Source organism: Drosophila miranda, chromosome 3 (assembly GCF_003369915.1).
Source record: "Drosophila miranda strain MSH22 chromosome 3, D.miranda_PacBio2.1, whole genome shotgun sequence".
Taxonomy (NCBI): Eukaryota; Metazoa; Arthropoda; class Insecta; order Diptera; family Drosophilidae; genus Drosophila; species Drosophila miranda.
The window spans coordinates 6,319,150-6,334,366 of record NC_046676.1 but is presented as its reverse complement, the minus strand read 5'-3'; the positions used below and the strand labels follow the sequence as shown (position 1 = coordinate 6,334,366).

General features: G+C 48.7%; 1 protein-coding gene across 1 annotated transcript; it reads right to left on the bottom strand.

Annotated features, from left to right (window-relative positions):
* Nucleotides 1-664: 664 nt before the first annotated feature.
* LOC108160236 (protein scabrous) lies at nt 665-14,242 on the bottom strand. The gene is made up of 4 exons (XM_017294093.2): nt 13,301-14,242; nt 10,347-10,758; nt 2,842-3,387; nt 665-2,725 (listed from the first exon to the last, which is right to left on the bottom strand). Exons 1-4 carry the CDS (start codon nt 13,780-13,782, stop codon nt 1,814-1,816), a joined length of 2,352 nt encoding a protein of 783 aa, XP_017149582.1. The 5' UTR covers nt 13,783-14,242; the 3' UTR covers nt 665-1,813.
* Between the last annotated feature and the right edge of the window lie 975 nt (nt 14,243-15,217).

Genomic DNA, 15,217 nt, shown 5'->3' with positions numbered 1-15,217 from the left:
GGGGAGTTTTGACTGCAGAATGTCAACAAAATAAATGCATAAATAAGGAGATCAGCGTGTCAGGGCATGGCCCTAGTACTTGCCCCTCAAAGCGGATTCAATATAACGAGAAGATGAAAAATGTCAGAGCTTTGCATTATTAAAGTTCTGCTTGGCTGGCGCTGGCACTGGCACTGGCACTGGCACTGGCAGTTGGCAACTTTTCCCGTGCTGATAAATGGCCCCCAGCTCTCGAAAGAAAACTATTCCATCTTACTCCGGGTGTGAACATCCTTCAATTGAAATATATCTCCCTTTCTAAGTATACACATGTGGATTTGGATGTGGATGTGGCTTTGGCTTTGGAAGCGAGTGTGTGTGTGTGTGTGTGCATGACTAGGCAAAGCTCATGCAGCCAGTGTAGCATACTTTTCAGGGCCGATACGGATTGGGCGAGGACCGTAATGAAACCATCCCGCAGAGTCGATTACTTAGAATCGGCTCGGATTGAGTTCTTTCTGGCAGTTTAATTAATTACTCCATGCTCATGAAGTCTTCCTCCCGCTATGCTCTTAAAATAAAACTCCCAAAGATTTATTCCGTTGTTTTTTTTCTGTTTTTTTGTCGAGTTTTTTCTTTCACATCAATTTATTTATTGTAAAATAGGTCCGTGCCTTCTGTTTTCTGTTTCCAATTCGAGTTTCTTAATGTAAATGACATAATGTTAATGTATACCATACATATGTATATAATATAGTTCATAACTTATGTTCTAAATGCAAGTTTTAGCTCGTATGGTTCGCCCTTCTTTCACTTCGTTTGTTTGGTTTTTTGGTATATGCAAAACTGCAGAAAATAGTTTCTTGTTTTTTTTGTTGTTTTGTTTTTGTTTTTTGTTTTGTTTGTGTGTATAAATTTGCATACTTTCGTAGGTGTTTCGGTAACTATTTCTGACTTGATCTCTTTGGCATGCGACTCCGTTGGTTTGGGGGGTGGTTCGGGGGCTATAACTCTGAAGCAAACACTTAGAAAGCATTAATGGGGGATCCACATATGGTATATAGACCCAACATTATACATATGATACAACAATTACAATGAAAAGTACAGTTACCAATGCTATATATAGATATATGTATATGCATATATATATATATATATATATATGTATATGTAGTATGTATGACTGATATGGGGGGCCCTAAGCTTATCCTAAAACTGCCGCGAAAGTACATGTTTTTCATTTCTAGTATATTTATTATTTGTCTGAGATGAGCCTTAACTAGAGTAGATCGATAGCTGATGCTCTTAATGGCTATAACTAAGTTAGGGGCGATTATGTCTAGACATTCATTCGGCTTCTTCTCATATGATATTCCCGCACTCTCTCTCTCCCTCTCTCTCTACCTCTCTCTCCTTTTAGAGCTTCGTGGGACTTAAGCCTCTATGAGATCTGCTTGAAAGACCAAAGAATTGAATATTTATACGGTTTGCTTGGGTTGACGACTGATGGACCAACATTTTGACTACGGATACGTCTAGGGTAAGCTCCATTCGACAGATTAATGCTACAACTTAGGGCTGATCGACTATGTACAAGGACTCCACGTCCACTTTACACTAACATAATTCGGATTAGGATTAGGGATCTTTTAGAACTCCAATTCCAATTCCATTTCCGCCTCCGTCTCCGCTTCGGACTCTCACTCCCACTCCCACTCCCACAAACGATCAGTGCACTCCCAACTATAGTAGGCCTGGCTCTGGTGGTTCACTGTAGCCGTTCCCGGTTCCCGTTAGCCCGGTTCACGGGTGGGGGGGTGTTACAGCTCACTTACGCCTGAGCGGCGGCAATGAACTGCACCACAGTACTGGGCGTACTGGTGGATGCCGTCAATGCCACCGACGCCTGAGCCTCTGGGGTTGTGGTTGAGGTTGCACTTGTCGGGGGCGCCGGACCCGGGCCGCTCGTTCCTGCCTGGCACTCGGCGGCGGGTAGTCGCTTCACCAGCATCCGGCTGGACTTGACCGCTATCCATTCGTTGCGAGCGGCATCGAACCAAGTCAGCCCCAGATTGTAGCGCCCATTCAGATTGGCGTGCTGGCAATGAGAGAACCACCAGCCCCCCTCATAGTTGGCAGCGCAGTGCGTCTGTGAGATGTCGCGGTCGTCGTCGATGGCCGAGAACTGCATGCCCTGCTGGTAGTTGAGCGCATCGGAGGCGTTCCCGCTGTACTCGCCGATCTGCAGGCGGAAGCCGTCGGCGCGCGACGAGATGTAGAATCGGGCATACTCGGCCACCCACACGTTGTCGTAGATGTCCTGCATGTGCACCCGCAGTCGGCTGCAGTTGTCCAGCGTGAGGTGGTGCAGCTGCTCGTTGCCGATCCAGAACTCGCCACCGGGGGTCCCGAAGCCGTGGGCGTAGTCCGCCCACGTGCGGTTGAAGTCGGCGCTGCCGTCGAAGCGACGCTGCACCGTGGTCCATCCGTCGGCGGTGCAGTGTGACATCAGGGGATGGTGCTGGCCGGCGGGCGCAATCAGGTGGAGGCCATCCGCCTGGGTGTGCACCTCGCTGCAGTCGTGGGGCAGCTTATTGATGATGGCCTCGTACTGTGCCTCGACGTTCTCCAGTTCGCTCACGAGGGTCTCTGCCAGGGCCGAGTCGATGCTGGCCTCCTGCTGCGTCTGCTGCTGCTGGAGCTGATGGTGCGGACGCTTGTGGGGCTTGTTCAGGTGTGAGAGCTGCAGAAGAGACAAGACGAGAGAGAGAGAGAGAGAGAGAAGGATATGTAGAGTGTGTGCATGGAAAGGCGGTCAATTTCAATGTCTGAGAGATCCGGAGGAGGAGCAGGACTCACCTTATTCTTCAGTTCATCGTTCACCAGCGACTGCAGCCTGTCCACATTCGTCTGCAGACTCTCCACCGTGCTCACGAGCTTCCGTATGCCCTCACGCTCGTCCTGCAGCACGCTCACGCTGACGGCCATGGCCTGTAGGGAGCGGGCCGCATTCTTGCCCTCCTCCCGCACCAGGCTCTGCTCGGAGGTGATCTGGGCGTTGGCGAACTCCAGCTTGGAGATCTCGTGCCGCAGCTCCGGTATGCTCTTGTCCATCTTAGTCTGCAGCCCCTCCACGTCCTCGAGCAGCTCCAGCATGGAGGTGTGCAGTTTGTCCAGCGAGGCGATCTGGCTGCTCAAATTGAAGTTGGCGTTGGCGATGCGGTGCTGCTCCACCTCCAGACTGCGCACCCGCTCATCGATGTGGTGGAAGCGCAGCTCGTTCACCTGCCGCCGGAGTCCGCGATGGGCCTGCTGCAGGGCGTGGATCTGCTGGCTCTGGAAACGGCAGTGGCGGCGTTTGTGGTCGGCCAGAGTGACGCTGGAGCTGGAACTGGAGGCAGAGAGCTGTAACGGATAGAGAATGGGTATGGAGATTAGGAGCTTGAAATCCCGAAATGGTTTTTAGAGTATCTAAAGAGGAGTACTACTAAGCTCTTCTAGCCCTTTTGTTGTCTGGGGAGGCGCTAGGGATTGGGCGTGTGTGTGTGTGCGGAGGCGTCGCTGGCGGGGATTATGTGCTGGGAATTGAATGCTAAATCCATTTATTATAAATGCATTTCATAACCAGGCACCAGCAGCGGTTGCCTGACAGCAGGTTGGCTTGGGTTACGTTGCGGATGAGGCAGCAGGATGGCGACTGAAAAGCTTGCAACAATAATGTCAGCCCCGTCCCCAGCCACAGCAAAAGCGTGTAAGTCCCTGAAGCTGCTGCTGCTGCTCCCAACCCTCTGCGGAAAAAAGAAGCTGCATAAATTTCCACATACTCGTACCCGCAATATGCATAGAAATAATTTCGCAGAGTGACAGCCGCGCGAGCAGCTGTAAACTAAGGTAATGCCATTTGGGTCACATTCATCCTACCATCTCCGAGTATCTGCGACTGAGAGTCTGCGACTGAGTATCTGCGAGTGCAGTGAATGGATTTGCGTGGCCGTGATATGTATCTGTCCAGGCCCCCTCACTCGTTTCGTTCTGCTTTCCTTTCATTAGATGGTTGCTTTTCCTCGCTCAATGGACGGCCATGATTAATAGAAAAGTCTCTCGTAATTGACTAATAAAGGACGACGCTGCTGGGGACAAAAACCGACTGTAAGTGTGCTGCTAATGAATGCAATGAATGTGTCAACCCCGGAGGGGTCCTACCTGAGCCAGAATTATGGTATATGTAGGGTGTCTGCTTTAAAAACGTCGAATTCAAAAGAAAAACGAGTTCCTTTTCGCTTCTCCATTCAAGGATTTCCTCTGAAGAAGATTATTTTCATGAATTGGCAACTTTTTGATGTTTCTGAAGAGTTTTCTCTGGGCCACCAATTCGTAAAAAAAAATTTTCATTTCTCTTCTTTATATTTCATACGTGAAAAAAGTGAAAGCCAGGAAATATGAGTTATTTCTGACTGCAAAAGGTAGATGGAGAAGCAACTCCACTGAAAGGAATTATTTAATCGGAGAAAAGAGATTTCCAATAAGAGAGAAAAAAACTTTCTTCACTTGGAAGCCTTTTCTCGAGAGAAAATTACTGCCACTCGTTTATCCTCCTCTTCATATTTTAATTAACAATAAATCTGTGCAAAACCCTTAATCAAGCAAATGGCATTCCTACCCTTTAAATTGGGGCACTGTTTGACTTTTCCCGAAAGATATACAATGCCGGACTTTTAACACATATTTTATTTTCCGTAATTTGAAGGCATTTCACTCCTCGAATTCAATTAGTCGCCGAGGCAAAAAAAAAACAAACAGAAAGCTAACGAAAAATATGGAAAATATGTACGAATTCATGAATATTTATGCCAAAGTTGCGTTTGTGCCTCATCGAGGTTCGAACGATTCGGGGCAGCACTGGAACGGGCGGCCACATTGCTGCCACTCGCACTCCATACCGTGGGGCTTCTTCTCACTCTCCCGACCTCCCTCCCTCTCTCTCTCTTTCTGTGTTTGCTTTGCCCTCACGCACGTGCCGCAGAGTGGTGGAGCAGCGGTGCTGCACTCGCTCTGGGCTGTGGGTGGAAGCGACGTTGTTTTATGCGAAAGGTCACGAACGCAGCTAATACGACACGTTCGCGTTTTATATGAACTCTGGACGAGACGGGAAGTGGCCATCAAAAAAGGAGAAATCCCCAATACATACATACATATATACCACATACATATACATATACACGTCTAGATGTCCGTGTCGGTGAGGTGGCATATAAATTCCGGCCATCAGCGCTATAATTAAATGTGATTTATGCAGCTCAAATTTCTCGCAAGGAGACAGGTTGTAAGCCCCGAGACTAGGAAACGATTTCTTGTCGGGATGGCTCGCCGATGGTCGCGTTAATTGAAATCGAAATTGAAGCATAAATATTTAAAATGGAATGCGGGAAGCGGTGAGCGGAAAGCGGGAACCGGCAGGAGTCGGCAGGGGGGAAGGAGGAGCAGTCAACTAATTAATTTCCAGGCGCACACACAAAGCGAGGATGTGGGCGAGGGGCTAGAGCATGCCAGATCCCCAGCTCCTTTCGTGGGTTTGTTCAAGGATTAAAAGTGAAAATTTTACATGCTGTACTTAAGTGAAAGCTAACAAGGATTTGCTATTAGCGTGACAGCTATTCCAGTGGGGCTGATGGGCGGGGGGCGGTATATGTGCATTGCATAAGGAAAAAGAGGAAAAATCTGCTCATGCTGCTCCGCCTTCAGACTCTGCTTCGGCTACGGTTTCGGCTTCTGCTCTACGGCGAATTGTCGTAAAAATTTAATAGGACTTTTGTGCGATGCTTGAAAAAGTTACGCTCGGTCGAAGAGGAGAGAAGGTGGAGCAGTTCTAGGGAAGCGGGTGCCACAAAATGCCATTAGGTTAATGCGCATTTGGGGGCCCGGTGCCAGGACGACCTCAACCTCCAGCCCGAGGACGAACCCGAACCCGACCTCAAAGGCAACGTCAACGACAACCAAAAAAATGTCAGACGTGTGCATAATTTTCCAACTAAAATTATTCCCACAAATATTCCGTCAAAAAGCACATTTAAATTTTTTGTGTAAAATACAAAGAGCACTCGCACTTTCAATGCAAAAAAACTCCCCCGCTGGGATCATATTTCCATTCAGCCAGAACCGAACCCCCAATACCAAGCCCCCCCACCCGAATCGAGTCCCAAGTGCATGCCAAAAGTTTCAATAAAGATAATTCGACTCATGAAATAAATATCAAGTATGTACAGCGTAGGTAAGGTGTACATATATGTATGTGTTTGTGGAGGGGGGACAGAAGCAGGGGCAGGGGCAGGGGCACCTTAGGAGCAGAAACAACCTCTTGAACAATCAAACAAATTGCCAGCAACAACAACAACAGCAGCAGCACGAGGAGCAGAGGAAACAGAAGCAGAAACAGAAACGGAAACAATAGAGGCTCCAGCCAGTGACAGGACGGCTACACTGAGAGAAAATAGCCCCAATTGGCACCAAGTTTCAGTTGCAAAAGAGAGGTCTGCAAAAATCAAACCATGAGAAATTGAGGATATAAACAAAGGGCAAGCTCTTTGGAGTATTTCAGTATTGGCTTTCCTCAGAGCGTACGCTGTTTAAAGATATGGAATCTGAGAACAGGTTACATATTTGTTCGCAGTGTAGCGAAGGGGGAGAGAACGGGATGTATCGTGAAACAAAAGCAAAACAAATATCAACATAAATAAGGTAAAAATGCCCGAGAGCGGAGTGTGCGGGGGAGCAAACGCCGCATGCCTGTCGCCTGGAACCGAAACCGGATTCTCCGTGTCTCAGGCCTGCCATGGGGCTCCGTTTGACTCACTCCGGTCCTGCTGGTGCTTCTGGATGCTGCTGCTACTTACATATATATACACATGTCTGTCTGCTCTGTCTGTCTGCGCTGTCTGTCTGCCTGTCTGTCTGCCGGCCTGGCATTTGTTTGCCTTGCTAATTTAACAGCAAGTCCCTCAGACGGGCACGAGCATGTACCAGATTCTATTCTTTCCGACTCCTTGTGGCAGTTATGGTAGCATCAATAACCAATGATAAACATTTGCGTTTTTTTTTTCGGTTTCCTCCTTTGCCCCACAGACTCCCTGGCTATCTCGCCAACTGTTGCCAGTGACAGCTTCCATCAAAGCGATTTGTTATATGTATAACATATGTACATGGATGTGTGTGTGTGTGCTTAGACATATCTTTGGCAGAAATTTGCAATTAGAGTTGTCAGATTATAGTCAATGCCATGCTGTCACCGGCAGATGTGTCCCTTGTTCGCGATGCGTCGACTCCTGGCCAGGAGAATCGATTAGAGCTCAAACGGCATCAGCTCTAATGGCTAAATGGGTGCCGGGTTACGAGGTCGGGAGCTCGCACGCACTCTGCTAAAGATTGGGCCAATAAGGCTGCCTACCTCTCCGAGAAGTTGACTGCCATCGAAAGAGCAACCACAGCCAATTCGAAGGGAATTTCATTTAATTAATTATGTATTAGATTGCTTCATAATCTGCCCCTTGGCTTACGACTGAAAGTTCCCTTTAATCTGCCGAGCTTTGGGTGCTTTCATCTTTTCAGCCACACACTTTCTGCCACTTATTGTTATTTCTATTATTTATGGCGCTTTTCTATTTATTTTCTCTTAACATCTGACTTAGTCGTTTCCCGGAATTATCCCACAGTGTGCCGCCCTAATCTAAAAAGGGTCTCTCCGGGCTTTGCATATTTTTCATAATTTGTTCTCTTCCGTAGTTTCTCTGGCTTCTCTGTCTGCCACATTTTCCATGTAATCAAATAAAGAAAAGTTGATTAAATTTAACCAGACACACAACGAATTTGTAGCTTTTTCCCTTAGCCACCTGAGAAATTTTATTGTTTTGCATTATTTTTATTTATTTTTTGTTGGTTCTCCTTGAGCTGCTTTTGGTTCTGCAGCTGCCATCCCATCCCATCGCATCGCATCCCATCGCATCCTCTTCTCTGGTTTCGTTTCTCTGTTCTTTGTGAGCTGCTGCCTGCTCTTTGTTCTAATTTAACCTAATTTCTGCTTTGTTGCGCTTCTATAATAACAGTTTTCAAAAAATTTCTCGTGGTCCTTGGTTGTGTCTTGTGGGAAAGTTTCAGGAACAGGTTTCGATGGTCGGGTCCTGCTTACTTCCACCGATATCGCTTTTGTTTCTGTTTTTTTATGTCAGTTGTCAGAAAAAACGCAAAGCTATTGATACCCTTTTATCCATTTATTTCTGCGGTAGATAAATGATATTGTAGTATAATTGCAGTCTTTAAGGGTGCAGAGAGTGTCCTTCAAACACCTTTCGCTGGGCATACCCTTGTAAGGAAAAGGATCAAATTGTGCTGAAGCATAGCTCATATCCCATCACCAGGGTATGGATGCTGGGGGAAAAAGGAGGCAAGGCAGCGAGGGAGAGAACTGATTATCGGGGCATTTGAGAGCATCTGCCGTTGCTGCTTTCCCTCCTCCCTGTCTCTCTCTCTCTCTCTCTCTGTCTGTCCCTTATTTTTTGCTACTCCCTGTCCTTCTTCCTCTGTCGGCTGCCAAAAGTTGGTAAGACAAAAGACGGCAACAACAAGAGTCGCCCCTCTGAAGCCAGTTTCTGGAGCAGCTGGCCACTGGACCACTTGCCACTGGACCAGCGGGACCCCACGGTCCCCCATATATAGCCCCCCTCCACTCGCTGTTTCCCCCTCCCCACCACTGTGTTATCCCTGCGTTTCCATTGAAGGCGATTAAAAGGTGATTTCCTGCTTTTTGTTTTGCAATTTTCAGCAATTTCGTTTTATATTTTGGCAAAGGTTCCGGCCCCCACCCTATTAATGATACACATACACATCCACACGTACATATAGACTAGCATTAACACACACACACACATGTAGGCCATGTGAACAGCCGCACTGATGCGTGCGTGTGCGCTGAAGGTCCGACGAAAGCCGCTTAAGCTGCCTGGCTGAACATTTAATCCCCCATCGAATATACCTCGTGCTGGAGGAGATCCAGGGTATATGGATTTCGAAATGATGCCTCCTTTTAACATATAACGTTGTAGGTCAAACCTCAGAATTTTCATAAGAGTTAGCGGGTATGCCACGGGCTGTGAGTCGACCAAAAGTGTTCCATCTTGTTGTTTCGTTATTATTTGGCTTTAAAATTCTATTTCGCCTTTGAGTCACGGGTAATTGCTTCAGCTCAATGAAATTTCTCCGCTTTTGTGCGGGCGGACACAAAAGGAACACAAAGTATTCGTCTAAGCAAGCAAATTTCGTTTAAGCCATACTTCAAAGTGAGGCAGGCTGGGGGTGGGGCCACAACCACAACTGCCAGGGCCACAACAACAGCAGAAGAGATGGCCAAAACAGGTGGCAGATAAACCAGTTTAAAGCTTTCCCCATGCGAGAAGGGCCCCACTGACATATTTTGCTGACGGTCGTACGACGCAACCGCATTCTCATATTGAGGCGGACCGACGCATAATCCTTTTAATGAAGCAACTTGGGGAGCTTGTTGCCCCGTTGCCTCGCTATCGTGCAGCAGCACTGCTGCCAGGATGCCTGGCTGCCTGGCAGCCCCTTTACCTGTTGGCAGCTGCCTTTTCTGCTTTGGCATTGTTGTTCCCTCCGCGGAACTCCGTTGCCGTTTCTGTGGTCGATGCTGCCTGCTGCCTGCTGCTGATGTTGGCCCTTTATTGACGTTAATTATAATTAACAAGGTGCAAGGAAATCGACTATTTGGAATCGCCAGCTCCATCGACGTAGATTTCCAGTTGCTTCGATTCCCGCCCTCTGGTATATCGAGATTTATCGGTCTCCTGCTGACAGATCCCATACCCCTAGAAGGTGTGCAAAACGATCCCAAATGAAAGATCTCTAGTTCCAGCCATCTCTTTAAATGATTCACATGGCCAATAAGGCCTCATTGGCTTAGAGGGGAGGCTGAGTGCCAGGCATTAAATATTAAATACGACTACGTCCTGCGGTGCGTATGAGTAATTTGGGCAGCGTATGTGCCAGTGCCCCTGCCGAGCCATTAAAACGGAGGCAGAGGGCCGGGCCTCGGCTCTCGACCCTAGTCAATGCGAACCGTTAGCACATCGTGCCGCATGATGATGGGGCACGCCTTACGCCTCACGCCACACGCCACCCGCTCCACCCCACCGGAGCTGGCTCCGAGTATAAAATAAGGCATAAAACGGCAGATAATGCCCCACCAGGTTGGTGGCGGTTTTATGGGCCCGCACTTAAAGCAGGGCCCTAAACCAGGGCCCTTCACCTGGCCGAGCCCTGCGTGCTTATCTGATCATTAGCATAAAGTGTGCACCCACCTCCTGGCTGCTGCTGCTGCTGCTGCTGCTCTCCTCCTCGATGCTGGCGGAGTTCGGCGTGGAGTGTTCCTTCTGCTGCTGCTGCTGCTGCTGTTGGCGGCTAAGGGCGTGCTGGTAGTCCTCCTCCTGCTGGAGCATCTCCTCGCGCAGCTCTTGCACGAGCACCTCTGTCTGCTGCTGTCGCTCGTGCTGGGCGGCCAGCTCTAGCTTGATCTGCTGGAAGTCGCTGCGGATTGTGGCCAGATCCTCGTAGCCGGCGCTACGCTGCTGCACATCCTTGGCCACGTTGCCGGCGGTGTGCTGCAGCTCCGCCAGCTGTTTGCGGATCTCGGAGATGGCCTGTTGCAGCCACTCGACGGTGAGGCGCTCCTTGTTTCCGCCCTGGGAGCCGCGCAGGCTGGCCACCTCCTCCCTGTGGAATACACAAAATCGAAAGTTCAAGCATTAAAATCTCTCTATGAAAATACGTTTAATTAGCAACGGAGGCAGCAGCGTGTACCGTCTGCATAACGTTATAATTGGGGCTCTGTCTGGCCCCAAACCCGAAAATCTAATTTAAATTGACATTTTCAAGCGGACAGGCGACCTAATTGCCTTGCGGTCCGCTAATGGGATTTTAGCCGCCATATAATCAAGCTCCAACACCCACTAAATCTCTCCGTACTCCCCCCGATCGTTGCATTTTCCTGCACATTTTCAATTTCCCATTGCGGAATAAATTCAGTCATGGGCAGACGGCGCCCCACGTCCGGTGCAAATGGAAATCACAGAAGTCATCTAACAGAAAAAAAAGCAAACAAACTTTAACCAAAAATCCACAAAACGAGAAGAGAGTGGCAGCCACAAATGGCGGCAAGTGCTGGGAAAAACGTTGTTTAAATTTTGATAACAAAAATGTTGTAGCACTTGTGGCAGTTGTAGGCGGAGAAAGAAAAGCTTGGGCGCATTTTTGTGGCATTTCAGACAATTAAAGAAGTCAGCTGGAAGGAAGCGGAATAAGCAGCAGCAGCAGCAACAGCCGGAGTCACCGCAGAAGAAGGGGCAGGCAGCACAACAAATTCAAAAGTGTAGGAAAAAAGTTTTGTTTTTGGCGCAAGCTGCAGCTTCCTTTCCGGCCTCCTCTGTCCTCCCTGCTCCTCCTCCTGATCCTCTTGTTTTCCTCTGTCAAAAGAGCAAAGCTACATGAAATTTTCATCAAGAAACGCAGGACACAAGAACAGGGTAGGGGTGAAAAAAGAAAAGTTTGTCTGCCCTGCTCCTGTTCTCTGGTTTGTACATACGCACATCATATTTGGTTGGGATTTTATTTCCGCCTGCGTATACGCAATGTTTCAAATTGTTTCCGTGTGTGTGTGTCTGTTTTTGTTAATTTTATGACTTGGAAAACTTTTGCGATCCATGTGGTAAAAGTTCTGCTACCATTTTTGTGTTATTTTTTATCATAATTACTTGAGTATTTAATTAAAAAGCGGGCGGGAACGTGGAATAGTAGAGTGAAAGTGTACAAAAGTTTTACGGGAATAATCCAGCTTTAAAACTACCAATTTCCCAATGTTTTGCAAAGTAAACCAAAAGCAGATTCGCTTTTTTAGCCCCCTCTGTACTCGAAAACAAAGGGTGGAAGTAGAAGAACCCCTACGAATGGAAACTGTTGTAATGTCAAACAAATGGGAACATGCATTGCTTTTTTCGCCTGACTGCCACACGGATTTTCCATCAGCCACACGACGGGAAGAAGATGTAGAAAAACTCCCAAACAGGGCACGTCATTCAGGTGAAAATTGGAAATGCTGTCAATGACAAGCGAGCAAATTGAAAACGCAAAATGCTCCACACAGCAGCACTGCTTGGCTGTGCATGTGTCTGCATCTGGGAATGATTTGATGATGGCTGATGGCATCTGCCTCAACATCCACATTGGACTTCGCATCAGCCTCGCGATTACTGGTCACAATTTAATTACCAAAAGTGAGGGCCCGACTCCGATGCAGGGCTCCAACCAGCTCCAGCCAACTGAGTATGCTATCAAATCTACTCAAGCCAACAGGACAGGACAGGACGCACAACATAAAGGACGCTCCACACAGTCGAATCGGATAATGATGTGTGGGGGGAGGGGGGCACTGCTAGGAACTGGCTTAGTGTGTGGCCAGTGGATCACATAAACCACAGTTGACATGACGTTTGACTGGCGGTTGTCCCGGGAGCTCCTTTCCTCTCTAAATAGCATATACGAGTACGTTCCGTATGTGTGTGTGCGCGTGTCCTGAATTATTTACGGTGTCACTGACAAAGTTTACGATGTCCACGACAGCAACAACCACGGACTAACCGTAGCTATTTGTACAGTAAATTAAGAGTGTGTTGTGTGCCGTCTTTACGTATTTTTTACGCCGTATACGGATACCACCAAGGGACAAGAGAGAGTCCAGAGAGGTGGGGGACTGATGAATGTGTGTTCTGCTCGATGAGACAATCATTATTAGTCAGCCTCAGTCCCACGACAACAAAACAAATCACGAATACTCCGCAAACTTGGGCTGGGCTTTTGGACAGGGACATGGCTCGTGGCTTGTGGCTCAGCTCTGATTAGATTTCCTAGCCCCTTCCCCCCGACAAGATTTGTTTGCATTAGGAGGAGACAGTCCCCGTTCGTACACAAACTTGGGCAACTGGAAAAATTTAAACTCAGCGTACAATGAAAACTGTTGCCTATTTTGGAGGGCCACTAATTCCCCCACTAGCTGCAGGTGGGGAAAAAGTTACCCGTCGAAGTTCTGCGTGACTCCAGGTCTCGGGGACTCGGAGAAAGTTGGCTCAAAGTTCTCCCTCTGGGGCCACAAATTAATGGCAAGACATTGACCAACTGCACGGACTCCTAATTAACAATTCAAATGCAACTCAGAGTTCTCCCCTAGAACGGAGACATGGAATGGTTTTAGTGATCATCCTACCTGAGTTTGTTCAGCTCCGTCCGCATATCGGCATCAGCGCTGGCCGCGTCCGTGGTGAGCCTCAGGGATTTGCGGAGATTGTGCTCGAGCATCTCGTAATCCTCGCGGCGCCGCATCATCAGGGCATTGAGCTGCTTGGAGAGCAGGCGCACCTGATCGCCCAGCTTGATGGGGGAGGTGGAGTCCGGGGTCTGGGGCAGGGTCTGTCCGCTGGAGAGCATTTCCAGGGAGCCGAGGCTCTCGTCCTCGCTATCCTCGCCCTCTTCGGCATCCTCCACGAAGCGCAGCAGCTCCACACTGGAGGGCACCGCCTGCTCCTTCTTGTCCTTTGCCTTGGCAGGGTTCTCCGAGGTGGCCCGGGCGGCATCACGCAACATGTTGTTCACGTCGCTGAGCACCACGCCGGCGGTGGCAGCTCCAACCGCGGGACAGCTCAGAGCCGCCGCCACTAGAATTAGCCGCAAAATGTTGGAGGCAGCCATTGTTGCAGGGGCAATTTAAATGCTTATTTATGCGAAACTTTCTCTTTCTTCTTCTGGTCTCTGAAATGTCTGGCAATTTCTCATTCACACAGCGAAAAAAAATTTGGAGTCAGACGTGGAATTTATGCAAATGGCTCTCACGCATGCCGACACAAACGACTTTCGGTTGGGGTAGGGTTGGGGCTGGGGAGACGCTTGGGGAGGGGCGTGAAAGTTAAACACCCTATAAAGGCGCTGGCAAACAATGTTACAATTATTCCTGCCGCCTGGCCCGCGCTTGTTTCGCTCTGCTTTGCACTTTGGGACACCCGAATCGAGGCGCAACGAAGTCCACTGAAACAAAATTACTGTACTCTTCACTCGCTTCACTCTTAATGTGTACGGTGTATGGTAGGGGGGGTCTGCTCCAAGACAAACGAAGTTGACAGCGCGGCGGTCGTCGAAGGACTTGGGCGCCGCGTCGTCGGCTCTGCCTTTTATACGCGGCTGGTTCGTGCCCGAAGCGGGGCGCACGAAGCCAGGCTTCGGGTGGAGGCTAAGAGAGCCGAACCCGAGAGAGAAGTTATGGTTGAAGAGCATGCAACAAGCAGCAGTGTTCGGTTCGTGCCAAGGTGTATTTAATCAAGGGCTGGCATTTGCACAGAGAGCGCCTGTTCCGGCTCAACGACAGTTGGCGACTCGAAGAGCGGAAATTTAGGAATACACCTTTCAAGTGTTCGTCCCTGAACAACCGATTCCATGAAGCGTGGCGAAGAGAGCAGCAGCTGGCACACTTAAGAGAGCGGCGAGAAGAGCAAAGCAATCTAGCTGCGAAGCAGAGGATTCTCAGCTCTATCATGATCTGTAGAGTATCTCCCGTGCGGATTCGCCTTCAAGGCTTCCAGCCAGACCTAGCCAAAGCAAGCAAAAATGGCGTTTGCATATGGCCCGTTCCTGGTCGTCCTGCTGCTTCTCCTGTTCCTGCTTCTGACACATGGCGCGCTTGCGGTGAATCAACATTCAGACAGGACAGCAACTGCAGCCGCAGCAGCAAACGGCAGATGTTAGGCCCCTGCCCCATAGGCAGACGTAAAAGTGCGAAAACATGTTGGAGTGCACGGGGGTAGGGGAAGCGGGGAATGGTAATGGTCTTTGGCCAGGTCCAAGCAGAGCTGGGAACACAATGTGAAGTGGTAACATGAAATACCAGGCTGTGGCTGAAATGCACGAGATCCTTATAATATAGTTTGAAATAAAGATTTTTTTGGGACAGAGGTACGTGTCTTTGGGTCCTGTTCATCTGAATAGGACCTCCTGTTCAAGAATCTACTAATTCACCCTACTTTAGAATGCTTTGCATACCAGCTTCAAAATCAAAAGATATCCCAATAATTCTCTATTGATTTCTATCCCATACCTTGTCTCTCCAGATTTGACTGCAACCAGACTGCATCTG

Coding starts and splice junctions, on each gene's coding strand:
- LOC108160236 (XM_017294093.2), bottom strand. CDS start 13,782: ATGGCTGCCTCCAACATTTTGCGGCTAATTCTAGTGGCGGCGGCTCTG. Junction 10,759..13,300: donor ACGGAGCTGAACAAACTCAG/GTAGGATGATCA, acceptor TGTATTCCACAG/GGAGGAGGTGGCCAGCCTGC. Junction 3,388..10,346: donor GCAGCAGCAGCAGCCAGGAG/GTGGGTGCACAC, acceptor TATCCGTTACAG/CTCTCTGCCTCCAGTTCCAG.